The sequence below is a fragment of the Phragmites australis genome, chromosome 20, assembly GCF_958298935.1.
Source record: "Phragmites australis chromosome 20, lpPhrAust1.1, whole genome shotgun sequence".
NCBI classification, from domain to species: Eukaryota; Viridiplantae; Streptophyta; class Magnoliopsida; order Poales; family Poaceae; genus Phragmites; species Phragmites australis.
In genome coordinates, this window is record NC_084940.1 from 2,299,529 (window position 1) to 2,313,058 (window position 13,530).

General features: G+C 50.2%; 1 protein-coding gene across 2 annotated transcripts; it reads left to right on the forward strand.

Moving 5' to 3' along the window:
• The first annotated feature begins 342 nt into the window (after positions 1–342).
• LOC133901365 (homeobox-leucine zipper protein ROC6-like) lies at positions 343–6,662 on the forward strand. Of its 2 annotated transcripts, none has more exons than XM_062342721.1 (9): positions 343–1,224; positions 1,330–1,580; positions 1,656–1,773; positions 1,872–2,579; positions 2,668–2,769; positions 2,898–3,149; positions 4,153–4,327; positions 4,422–4,837; positions 5,616–6,662. In XM_062342721.1, the coding sequence occupies exons 1-9, from the start codon at positions 1,069–1,071 to the stop codon at positions 6,009–6,011; spliced, it is 2,574 nt and encodes an 857-aa protein (XP_062198705.1). In that variant the 5' UTR covers positions 343–1,068; the 3' UTR covers positions 6,012–6,662. The 2 variants fall into 2 exon arrangements, with proteins under 2 accessions (XP_062198705.1, XP_062198706.1); XM_062342722.1 differs by having other exon boundaries at positions 346–1,224; positions 1,333–1,580.
• The last annotated feature ends 6,868 nt before the right edge of the window (positions 6,663–13,530 follow it).

The following is a 13,530-nucleotide window of genomic DNA, read 5'->3' on the forward strand; positions in this document are numbered from 1 at the left end:
GCCTCCATCCCTGTCCCCTAGAGGAATTTCCCGACGGGAAACGGAGAAAGGGGTCCCATTGCCATCCCTTGTGGCGCAGGCTGTGGTAAGTCTTCTTTTCCTCGTGATCTTTCGTGACGAGCATAAAAATGGGTCGCTGTTGTACTCGGCATGTCCACGTAGGCGGTCCCCTTCTGAAGCTTACAATACAATCGTCGCCATTGCCAGATCTGTGGCTTTGTGAAAATAAACAATTGAGCTGCTGCCTCTGTGGGGGCCATGTGACTCTCGCCATTGATCGACTCGCCTCCGTGTGCAAGTCAGCCCCACTTGATTTTTCTGCTCCCCCGCCTCCCTCGTTCTTCCTCCATTTAGCCCTTGAAATGCTCCGAAAAAACACAGTTTTTCCGCCCTTTCACTCTGGATTAGGTGCCAGTGACTGGTGAGAGACTGCAGTTTTCTTCGGCGGTGGGCGTAGCAGTGACACCTGCAGCGGCGTCTCTTTTATCTGCTCCGCAAGGGCGCGCGCTCGTAGACTCTCTCCACATGCCCCGCTTTATCTAGCTCTCAACTCTCATAGCCATAGCAGGCCAGCCTCCCGACTCCTCTCCCTCCCATTCTTCTTCCATCCTTTCCCTGCTGCTCCTCTGCTCTCCTCTTCTGAGCTGCTTCCTCCCATCGCCGTGTGACGGTGTGAGGCATGCTGCGTTGGAGGCGGCGGTGGAAGTAGCTTCTTGGTTCGGGGGATTAGGGGTACAACGGCGGCGGCGGAGGTTGGTATATAGGGTGGCGTCGTCTTCTCAGGGGCTACTCGGAGGATGCGTTTCGCGTTCCTTTGTTTGTGCTCGGAGTTTCTTTAGATGTCCGGCTCATGATTCCCTTCCATATTTGCTCCCGCCATACCATCCGCGCCTGCTTGGCCGCGCTCCTGCTATTTTAATGCATGCCTTCTCCTAGTCTCGCCTCATAAAAAAATTAATCCTTGGGATCTGAGGGGATCAGCGGGGGTTGGTAGGATCGCGGGCAGAGATTTAGCCAGGAGAGGAGAAAAAAACTAGTTTTTTCCCTGTTAGTTCGAGAGCGCCGTTGATGAGCTTCGGTGGCATGTTCGATGGCGCCGGCTCCGGCATCTTCTCCTACGAGGCCGGCGGCGGCGCGGGTATGCACAACCCCGGCCGCCTCATCCCCACGCCGCCCATCCCGAAACCCGCCGGCTTCGCCGCCCCCGGCCTGTCGCTGGGTCTGGTAGACTCCATCTCCATGCGCTCACTGGTTTCATCATCATGGGTTTCTCAGGTTTTGTGGTTCGTTGTTGTGCTTATGTGTGATTTTTGTTTGTTGTTGTTTTAGCAGACGAACATGGACGGGGGGCAGCTGGGTGACATGAGCCGTCTTGGCCTGATGGGAAGCGGAGGAAGCGGGAGCGGCGGCGACGGAGACTCGCTGGGCCGCGGCCGGGAGGACGAGAACGACAGCCGGTCTGGCAGCGACAACATGGACGGCGCCTCCGGCGACGAGCTCGATCCGGACAACAGCAACCCGCGCAAGAAGAAGAAGCGCTACCACCGCCACACGCCGCAGCAAATCCAAGAACTTGAAGCGTGAGTCTTATTAACGTCTCGAGAGATTCCATGGAAAAAAATCGAGTTTTTAGACCTAAACATCTGCACATACAGTGTGTTCAAGGAGTGCCCCCACCCGGACGAGAAGCAAAGGATGGAGCTCAGCAAGCGGCTCAACCTGGAGAGCCGCCAGGTCAAATTCTGGTTCCAGAACCGCCGCACCCAGATGAAGGTTTGGACTACATAGATCGGTCAATCCATGGACGATATGTGTCTCTGTGTGTGCTTGCGTGATGATAATTTTGTGTCTTGCATAATCGTGATGAGCAGACGCAGATCGAGCGGTACGAGAACGCGCTGCTGCGGCAGGAGAACGACAAGCTGCGCGCGGAGAACATGACGATACGGGAGGCGATGCGCAGCCCCATCTGCTCCAACTGCGGCGGCGCGGCCATGCTTGGGGAGGTGTCCCTTGAGGAACAGCACCTGCGCATCGAGAACGCGCGCCTAAAGGACGAGTTCGACCGCGTCTGCGCGCTCGCCGGCAAGTTCCTCGGCCGCCCCATCTCCTCCGCGAGCCCGCCGTCCCTGCAGGGGTGCTCCGGCCTCGAGCTGGGCGTCGGCACCAATGACTTCGGGCTCGGCTCCCTTGGCGCTTCGGTGCTGCAGCCCATCCCCGACCTGATGGGCGCTGGCCTGCACGGCTCCGTGGGTTCGGCGGCCATGCGCCTGCCCGCGGGCATCGGCAGCCTCGACGGCGCCATGCACGGTGCGGCCGAGGGCGTCGACCGCACCGTGCTCCTCGAGCTCGGGCTCACCGCGATGGAGGAGCTCGTGAAGGTGGCGCAGATGGACGAGCCGCTCTGGCTCCCCCGTCCGGACGGCAGCGGCTTCGAGACGCTCAACTTCGACGAGTACCACCGCGCTTTCGCCAGGGTGTTCGGGCCGAGCCCCGCCGGCTACGTCTCCGAGGCCACCCGCGAGGTCGGCATCGCAATCACCAGCAGCGTCGACCTCGTCGACAGCCTCATGGACGCGGTACACAAACATTTTCAGCCATGTTTAATCACATACGCGCTCCGTATCGTAAGTACTGACACGACACATGTTTCGTGCGCGGTTTCAGGCTCGGTGGTCGGAGATGTTCCCGTGCATCGTGGCGAGGGCGAGCACGACGGACATCATCTCGAGCGGCATGGGCGGCACGCGCAGCGGATCAATCCAGCTGGTGAGTCCCATTCGCGCAGTTGCGTCACGCACGCACGGGCCTGCCTAGGCTGGCCGTGCCACAAGCCCACGACTACTCCTACTGGCGTACGTACGAGATGTGACGACGTCGTGCTGGACTGCATGCAGATGCACGCGGAGCTGCAGGTGCTGTCGCCGCTGGTGCCAATCCGGGAGGTGGTCTTCCTCCGGTTCTGCAAGCAGCACGCCGAGGGGCTGTGGGCCGTGGTCGACGTCTCCGTGGACTCCGTCCTCCGCCCCGACGGCCACCACCACCACCACCACGCGCAGAACGGCGGCTGCGGCGCGGCCGGCTACATGGGCTGCCGCCTCCTCCCCACCGGATGCATCGTGCAGGACATGAACAACGGCTACTCCAAGGTACGCGCTGTCCGTCCGTACGTCACCGTGGTTGTGCTCGTCCGACTTGATTGCCTTAAATCCGCACGGCGCAGCGGCATGCGGCGGCTACAGTGCTCAGTATTTTATGCTCCTACGCGTGCGCGTACGTGGGTGAGCGAATGAATGCATCCAAGGCTGCACTGCGCTGCGCACCAATCGATGCGCGCAGGTCAATGTCCCTCGCGTAGAGGCTTGGCTCGGGCGCCGAGACGTGTGTGCGATCAGTTGGTTTCCGTGCCGTCTGCGAAGACTCAGACTCGGAGGTCTCAGGCTCAGTGGTCTGACGCGCAGCGAGCTTGACCTGTAGCTGGGCATCTAGCTCGGGGTATCACATGATCTTCTTACCCAATTTTGAACCATTTCGATGCTTCTGCGACCATATCCTCGCGCCGTACGTGCACCGAAATGCCCGTGCCGCTCGGTCGCAGATATAGATCCAGTTTTTTAGGGTATCATGTAGTTTAATCACTGGCAAAGCTGGTGTGTGCATGCAATGTGGTCGATAAATCCAAACCTCCCATGTTATTGTTATGACCCATGGACAACTCTTGGTTGTAGATCTTGTTTGTTTCCTGGGCTTTAACATATCTTTTCCTGCAGTGCCGCTACTGTAGTGTATAGTACACGTCTAGCTAGGGTTTTTGCAGTGGTCAACTGGGTTTCTTCTGAGCCCTGAATTCCTGATGCCTTGCTTGTTTTGACGATGATGAGCAGCATGCAGCTGTTGTGGTGCATGTGTATTGCATCGCTTGTCCTCTTGCGTGACGGCGTACGCCTTCGATCGATCTTATCGTGGCCATTTGCTGCGCGTCTTTTACCTTACGCGACCAGCGGCGCTGCCCCTTTTACCTGCCTCCACCATTACTGCCCTGTGGCAGCAAGTGGCAGTGGCATGCACACATGGGAGGTGGGATCTGGCAGCTCGTGCTAACGCTGCTGCTATTGCTTTGTACTGCGCGTACGTGTACGTGCTGTACCGCAGGTCACGTGGGTGATTCACGCGGAGTACGACGAGACGGCGGTGCACCAGCTCTACCGCCCGCTGCTCCGCTCCGGCCAGGCCCTGGGCGCGCGCCGCTGGCTCGCCTCGCTCCAGCGCCAGTGCCAGTACATCGCCATCCTCTGCTCCAACTCCTTCCCCGCGCGCGACCACGCCGGTGAGTTCTGCGTTCTTCGTACATGCATAGGACTGGAAAATGGTTACGAATGGCGTGCGTGGCTAACAATGGTGGTGGCGGTGGTGGTGTGCAGCGATAACTCCGGTGGGGAGGAGGAGCATGCTGAAGCTGGCGCAGCGGATGACGGACAACTTCTGCGCGGGGGTGTGCGCGTCGGCGGCGCAGAAGTGGCGGCGCCTGGACGAGTGGCGCGGCGGCGAGGGTGGAGGAGGCCCGGGCTGCGGCGCCGCGGGGGAGGGGGAGGAGAAGGTGCGCATGATGGCGCGACAGAGCGTGGGCGCGCCCGGGGAGCCCCCCGGCGTGGTGCTGAGCGCCACCACGTCGGTGCGGCTGCCGGCCACGCCGCCGCAGCGCGTGTTCGACTACCTCCGCGACGAGCAGCGCCGCGGCGAGTGGGACATCCTCGCCAACGGGGAGGCCATGCAGGAGATGGACCACATCGCCAAGGGCCAGCACCACGGCAACGCTGTCTCCCTCCTCCGGCCAAATGTAAGTGCTCACGTTTCACTCACTCGCGTTTACCATTGTTTTACCATTGTGATTAGTGAATGAGCTCTCTCTCTCTATCCATTTGGATTTTTGATACCACTTGTTGCTACAGCTTTTCAAGTACCTAGTACTGTACCCTGGCGCTGTATTTGTGGGTATATGCATGGGTTGAGGGACACAGTGACATTAAGAAGAGGACAAACAAGAAAAGGTTAAAAAATCGCATTGGCGCCATATATATCACCAGAAACTGGGGCAGGGTTGACATTTGTGAGAAAAAGCTTTTCTACCATGCTTGGAAGCATGCATGCAGCCTAGCTGCCCTTGTCCTTGCTCACAAAAGCCTGCCTGGTCTTATCTTCCCTCTGTGAACTCATTTCTGGATCTCTTCTCTCTCCTTTCTCTTTTGAGGTGCATCCTGACTGATTGAATCTGAGATTGACGACTAGTAGTGTAGTACTCTGTGATTTTATCAAGACAGTTATTCCAATATGATAGTTTATTCCTTCCAAAATTGGCTCCATACTCTCTGACAGATTGATGTGATTCTTTTACACTTGCAATGGTTAATTTAAATTTTTTTGATTTGCCTGCAACTCTACAGTGGTTTTGCCAACAAAAAGCATGCATCAATGCAATTCACACAATACAATTTCCACGTGCATTTCATACTAGTTAGTGAAAAGTCAACTGATGCTCAAGTCCATTTGTTCTCTTCAGATTCCGACCATTTCACAAGATCCTTATATACACGCTTTTGTGTTTGGAGATGTTGCAGGCAACAAGCGGCAACCAGAACAACATGCTGATCTTACAGGAGACCTGCACCGACTCATCCGGCTCCCTCGTGGTGTACGCGCCGGTGGACGTGCAGTCCATGCACGTCGTCATGAACGGCGGCGACTCCGCGTACGTCTCCCTCCTCCCCTCCGGCTTCGCCATCCTCCCGGACGGCCACGGCGCGCCGTCAAACCCCGCGCAGGGCTCATCGCCGAATGCTCCTTCCACCGGCGGCAACACCGGGTCCCTCGTGACGGTGGCGTTCCAGATCCTTGTGAACAACCTGCCCACAGCGAAGCTCACTGTGGAGTCGGTCGACACCGTCAGCAACCTGCTCTCCTGCACCATCCAGAAGATCAAGTCGGCGCTCCAGGCCAGCACCATCTCGCCCTAGTGGGCATTTGACATGGATTCCGGCCACCGACCGGTCTCGCTAGCTAGGCCGGAGCCGGATGCCATGTCAAATGCTTAACTTGAGGCCATGGCAGATTTTACAAGCTCGGGTTAGCTCATCATGCACTTCAGAATGGTACAACAAGAATGGCGGCCATGCAAAGAAACTCTTGCAGGCGGTGTTCGATTGAGAGGCCCTGCCAAAAAGAAGAGGAAAAATAAATTATATAGTGTGGAGTATATTTCATAGAGCTAGCAATGGGGTGAGGTATACAGGGATTAAGTCAAGAACGAACCGTGCGCTAGGCTTTGCTTGAGCAGACGTGTTTAACTGTGGCTTAAGCTTGAGGCCGATGTGGTGGTTCGGGTATTGACTTAAGTCTCTGGTAACGAAATTAAAAACCCCTATGGCTTCTCCTAAATACACATCTAGCACTTTGTTCTGTCCACTTTGTTAAGAGTTTTTTTTCTATTTTTTTTTTCTTTCATTCTCTTCGTCTAGTTCTGCAATATGGGAAAATATAGAGTGAATGCTGATCAGAGGTACCTAGATGCATGGTTGGTGTTTGTTTAGTTTGCATAATGTCTTTTCAACTATATGCAGAACGTTTATTTGATCTAGTTGATATATATCGGGGTGATCTCCCACTGAGATAGTATGTTGTCCTTGACGATGCGGAAATTCTCCAATCGGCCGCTTGGCCTCGCGTCCCTGGGTCGCAACTCGGGAGTTAGCTCAATCATATCGAGACTCTTTTTTATCGTAGTGCAGGGCTGTCTTTCAGTTGCCCATTATGGTGATAACTTCTATAGGATCTAGGATCTTGACTGTCTGGTATGCATGGTGGGTGACAACCATGAACTAGGCTATTGTTGGTCAATCTAGTATGGCGTTATATGCGGTCCCATAGTCAGCCACATCGAACATGACCATTGCGGTTTTGAAGTTGCTCGGTGAACCTAATGTGACGGGTAGCTCGATCCGTCCTAATGGCTTGGCCAAAGAACCAAGGGTACTCCCAAAGAAGGGAGAAGATAGATTCAACGTACTCCTCAGAATCTACAGGGCATCTAGTGCAATAGCGAAGATGAGGTTGATAGAACTCGCTCCATCAACTAGTACGTGGCCCTTCTGCACATTGTGCACCGTGGACTCCACCATGATGGGGTATCATACAGGGCGTTTGACACACGAAGGGTGGTAGGACTAGCTGAAGGTGAGGGGACCTCCGACCACTTCACTCACGGACTCAAACCCGGTATGGTCGTGCATACTTCACGGACCACCGATTTGTACTCCATATTCAAGGATTACGTCACGGCTCCCCCGAAGATATGGTGAAATATATGCTCGGCCTGCTAGAATCCCAGAGCCGATTGGTCAGGGATGACCCCGTCCTCACCATCTCTATTGCGCTTGGTCTTACGCTCCCTGAGCTCCTAGTCGATAATGTCCCGCACGACCTTGCACTCGGTCAAGTCATGGGTGTCGATACGGTGGATTGGGTAGTAGCCTTTGCCCTTCTTCCCAACTTCTTTCTCGAATTGGCAGCGCAATTGGCTAGTTTTTTTCAATAGCCATGACGTCAAGCGGCCCGACCTTACACTTGTTTTTTTTTCTTATCCTTCGGGCTGACTCCTTTGGAAAAAGTGGGTTGATCGGAGGTCGGTTGTGGCTTCACATTGATCTAGTGCTCTTGAGCCTCAATGACTTGTGTGCATTTGTCTGCAAGCTCAAGGAGCTTACTGGTGCTCCGAACCTCCTTTTATGGCCAGCTTTTCAACCATCTTCTGGTCTCTGACCCCCCCCCCCCCTCCGGAATGCTATGGTCATGGACTTACTTGTGATATTTGGAATGGTGTTCCAATATTCGATGAAACACCGGATGCAGTCTTGTAGCAGCTCACCCTACCACTGTCTGACCTTATACAGATCATTCTCGACCCCTAGTCGGGAATAAGTCCCTTGGAAGTTAGCAACGAACTGGTCACACAAGTCTTCCTAGGACCAAACCGACCCGCGAGAGAGATTCATCAACGAGGATCGTGCTGAACCGGTCACGATGGTTGGGAAGTAGTTTGCCATGACCTTCCAGTCGCCTCCCGTGGCCTCACCATGGTGATGTAGATCTGCAAGAACTCCTCTAAATTGGTAGAACCGTTGTGTTTTAGGGCTTGGATCGGTCGGGACTTGTTCGGCCAGCGCACCTCTCGCAGTTGTATCGATAGAGCGTTGCACCCCATTCCGTAACGAGGAGTCACTTGCTGATAGGTGGTCACGCCGCGCCCATTGTTGTGTGCCGTGCTCGTGAGTAAAGCTAGGTAGCTAGAACCGTTGTACTTGTGTTTATGCTTTTTATTTAATTCTTGATTTTATTTGAGATTACAAAAATAGTCTAAATTTTTTAAACGTTTTTATGAGCAAACTAGAATTCACTAGCAACCCGTTTTAATTGATTTGATCAAAAAAGGCTGAGCCTATATTTAACTAAAATTCTCCAAATAAACCTAGTTTTATAAATTATAGTGATTTTTATTTCCCCAAATAAATTTCCAAAAATCTAGAAAAATCACTAATATTCATATCATATGATGTACTAATTTATAAAAATATTTCCAACCCTAGGTTATCTGGTGAAGAAAGTGAGTTCCTTTGTAATACTCTATTTATATGTATTTTTATCATTTCATGTGGTATTCTCTTTTTAATTCAATTTGAATAAAAATAAACTCAAACATGGACAAAACCTACAATTAAGGGGTAAGTTCACCAAAAAAAATCATCATAACCAACTCAACATCATCATTATATACACAAAACAAGTGCATAATATATAATGAGAGACTTAATAGATGCATAGCAAGAAGCCCAGTTATTATGCTATTTAATTAATAGATATATAGTTTTTGAACCTCTCAGATTAATATTAAGTCTCCTTTTGCCATTCTCTATGCTTCATTTATTCCTTGTTCTCTCTTCTTGCTTTGAGAGATGACATACTTATATGTATGATCTCATTTGGTTGTTTAAATTTCAGATATATCATTTGTCATATATAAATATTAAAACTTGCCGTGTCACTATCTATTTTGAACAGATGAATGTAAATATATATTCGTAATTCTTGGGTTTTATGCTTCTTAAATGTCTGACTTAGTAGTAGTTGTCAACCTATCATGCATGCATGGTTCAGTTTAAATATAATATTTAAGGATTTACCTATAAAATAGCAATAATCTATAGTGATCAAGGAGACAACTGTATATTATATTTACATATTTTAGGCTAGCATAGTTCATAAGGCTGGAAAAGTGTATAAATGTGTGTTTGGTTGTAGGGCGATGCTAGGTGGGATAGGGCTATCTTTATTTTTTGGATGTGATGAATCAATTTTATGTTTGATTTGATAGGTGAGATGAGCTAGTTTTCTGTTTGATTGGTGTGATTATAATGGATAGTATAAGTCAGTTTTCTGTTAGGTTGGTAGGATGTAATGATGAGCTGAATTGGTTATGATTTTTTTTTTTGAACTTACCCCTTTATTGTAGGTTTTGTACATGTTTAAATTTATTTTTATTCAAATTGAACTAAAAAGAGAATATCACATAAAATGATAAATTGCATATAAATTGAGCATTAAAAAGTAACTCACATTTTCCCCATATAACCTACGGTTGAAAATCTTTTTATAAATTAGTACATCACATGAGTAGAATATTAGTTATTTTTGTAGATTTTTGGAAATTTATTAAAGGCATTAAAAATTGCTAAAATTTATAAAAATAGTTTTATTTGGATAATTTTAATTAAATATCGACTCAGGTTTTTTCGATCAAACCGATTAAAACGGGTTGCTAGCGAGATCTAGTTTACTCATAAAAATGCTTGTAATTTTTTGAGCTAATTTTGTACTCCCAAATAGAATTGAGAGTTAAATAAAAAATATAAACACACACATACAACAGTTCTAGGTACCTAGCTTTCTTCGCGAGCGTGACACACAACAGTAGAATGTATTCGGCAGCTCATATATCAAATACGATGCACAATACCTTATTCGACATATAATGTGCTAAAAACATCTAGGCCTAACTTTTTCGATGCACAATATACTAAAAACCCAATTTTAATAAGTAAGATGCTGAAAACACATGCTATATTTATACATACAATAATTTACTATCTATTTTTCATAAATACAATTTAATATATTATCTATTTTTGAATTTTGGTCTGAAACTTTTGAGGAGCCAGTAGATAGATGGGGTTAGACCATCTCCAGCAGCTACCTTAAATTTTCATCCTAAAAATACTATTACAGCATCCACTATCACTATTACATCATCCCTTATTTTTTCATCTCCAACATCTATCCTATTTTCTAACTTTTACTTCTCTTTTTCTCTCCGGGCTCACTGACAACCTCTGTAAACAGTATTACTACATAACACACTGTTTGCTTTCCCGAGCCCACTGGCAGTCTATATGAACAGTGTTGCTACAGTTCATGACCAGTGCAACGCAAATTACTGTACCAGCCGGATTTGAAAAATACTACCTACCTCTGCTGGGACTTAATCCAAACACGGCTGTAGTATCACAGCATCCGCATCGGTGTGCGTGCAATGCAAAACGAAGGGCAGTATGGGTATTCGCTAGCTTGGGTGTAGTGCGGGCCCCGCATTACCCGGCCAGGCAATAAATCGTGGTAGGCTGCGGCGCTGCGCTTGCCTGTCCATCCTGCTCACCGCACGGCGACCGAGGGCTCACAAGATTCATTGCCTTGCCCCCCCCCCCACCCCCGCTCTGCGTTGCACCCGGCACCCCACCTCAGATCCGCTGACCCCCCGGCCTGCATGCTTCTAGATTTTCAATAAATGAGCTATCAAGATCATTTACTACATAAACGTAGTATTTACGTTCAGATTCATATTAAAAAGTGGATAAAACAAAAATAACATAGATAAAAAACATAAAGTAACTAAGAAAATCAACCGAAAAATATATATCAATAAATGAAATAAACAAACAAGATAACATGTATGTCCACGTACAATAAAGAATTGCTTTTCCATTGCGACCCGGTTGAGCGCTGGAACTTCTTGCCCGTCCGTTCCTGCAGGTTCTGAAAGGTTTCCTACGAAATTCCTGTGAAATCGATCCCAGAGCCTATATTGTTACGTAACAAGTTTACGAGCCATACACCGCACGTGACATGTGACAACTTACTTTAAATCTGCAAACCCTGCTGCACGCACAAAAAAATCCGCTTTGGGAACTACCCAAACAAGACCTCTCCATGCACGAACGAACGCGTGGTTGTTGCATCAGTGAGTCACCGATGGTACCTAGCAACTGACGAGGAGTCATGAATGGTGGTGGCGATAATAACTTTGTTGAGCTTTCTGAGACGTGCCAGGCCACTCCTCTCTGGTGCGTACGGCGGATATCGCTGGGCTCGGAAGACGACGTTGACCTCCGAGCGGTGGTACGGGGCCGGCACGGCGCGGCACCGGCACGGCACGGACGTTGCCCGAGTCGCTGTTGGCGGCCGCCGCACAGGCCCGATGCGCACGGCGATGCCCTTGCGAGTTGCAACACAAAAGTCCTCCTCCCCCTTCAGCAGTGCAAGTAGGCTGCAGCTTCCTGTCCTCTTTTTAGATCAGTTTGTTTTTTTTAAAGCTATTTTTGAATTTTAACTATTAGTTTTTAAAATAAAATTTTAACTTCTCAGTAAACTATTTTTTAGAAAAACTATTCTCAATTTCTAATTTATTTTCTCAGGAATAAACTTCTGATTTCTCCAGACATCATTTTTTAGCAACCCGTTTATTTATACTTATGACTTTTAACAGCAGAAAAGACAAAAGCAGCAGAAAACCAAACAAACATGCTCTTAGGACTGATATGTGTGTAAGAGATAGTAAAATATAGAGATCATAAGAAATTTAATAGAACAGTTGACTCAATACACAGGTCTGTTTGAAAGATAGCAATTTCCTCATCATACTTTGTGAGGAACCAAAGCTATCAAATTTCCTGCAAGAGCCTTGTGAAACAACTCCGCTCCAAACATGTGTTAGACGTTAGACTAGGGGTGGCAACGGGTCTGCCCCCGTTGAATTTTGCTAGTCCGCACCTGACCTGAAACCCGATTTGTCAAACCCGACCGACCCCAAAATAAATAGCGGATGTAAACCGACCCCCGGCCCTGGATTCGGCGGGGACTCGAGACCCAACAAGGACCCAAAACCTGCTCCCACCTTTCTCCTTTCCCTATCCCAACTCTAGAGCTGGCACATGTACATCTCACCGCTGCAGCGCTGCCACCTACTCTCCCTAGCTGCCCCTCCCTCTCCCCTGCGGATCCCTCACCGGTTCACCACCAGCTTCTTAGTCCGCTGCCACTGCTCCTGTCTCGCGGGCGTCGGCCCTGCCTATCACAGTCGCGGCAGCGAACAAGCGGATGTTGTGCGACGCCGAGACCACAGGCGCCATCCACCTGAGGACCTCTCTTGCCCAGACCACGCAAGGGAAATCAGAGTCAAAGGCTGCCCGTTTCTCCCGTCCTCGCAACCACCACGTCTTCGACCTCGTCATGCTGCTCTTCAACCAGAGCACGGCAACGGGTGTGGCGGCGAGCGCGAACTTGTCGAGCGCACCGTTTTCGAGCATCGGTGGCCTTCCCCAAGCGCGGTGTCAGGTACAGCGGCGGACGTGAAGGCATGAGGCGCAACGTTGCCGAACGTGAGGAGCATGATGGTGGCCACAGAGGGTGAGAGGCGGAGCCGCTGAGGTGGGTGGAGAGATAGGAGACAACGGAGGTGAAGTGGGCCCTCGTGATGGCGGCGAGGAGGCAAAACTCGGAGTGGCTTGTCGCTGCACCGAGGAGACCAGAGCAACCATGGCGATGGATTTGGATCTAGGTGGGGTGGGGCGTAGGGTACTGGGGTGGGGGTGTGGTGTGGCCGTGTGGGACACGAGGGTGAAGAGAAGGTCAGGATGGGCCGGGGCCCGAGGAGGTGCCAGGTGTGGATTGATCAGGGGTTTAGGTGGGTTGGTGGGGGAGGAATATGTGAAAGAGATGTGGAGTTTCTGGGGGTCGTGTGGAACCCGTGGGTACTAAACCAATCCTGACTCTGAACCCAACCCAATTCGAAGCTCCGACCTGATAGCCCCGTGTGGCGATTTTTAGACCAGAACTTGCCTCTGTCGAGTCTGAAATCCATAGAGACCCGATCTGACGGAGCTGACTACCACCCTTAGACGTTACCTTCAACATGAAGATTAGCCTACACTAACCTCAAGTGGCTAGACTAGACCCTCCACTGACAGGTGGGGTCCCAATTTACACACAACCTTCCTGCGTAATATACATGGCCCCTCACGTGCCAATAAGCGATTTTGGTTGACCGATCCACTATATTCTGGTACCATGATCCACACCTGTCTATGGAGCTAGCAGATAAAGCTCAATACTCAGGGGCAGATCAGTAGAGGCACCACGAAGACATATACC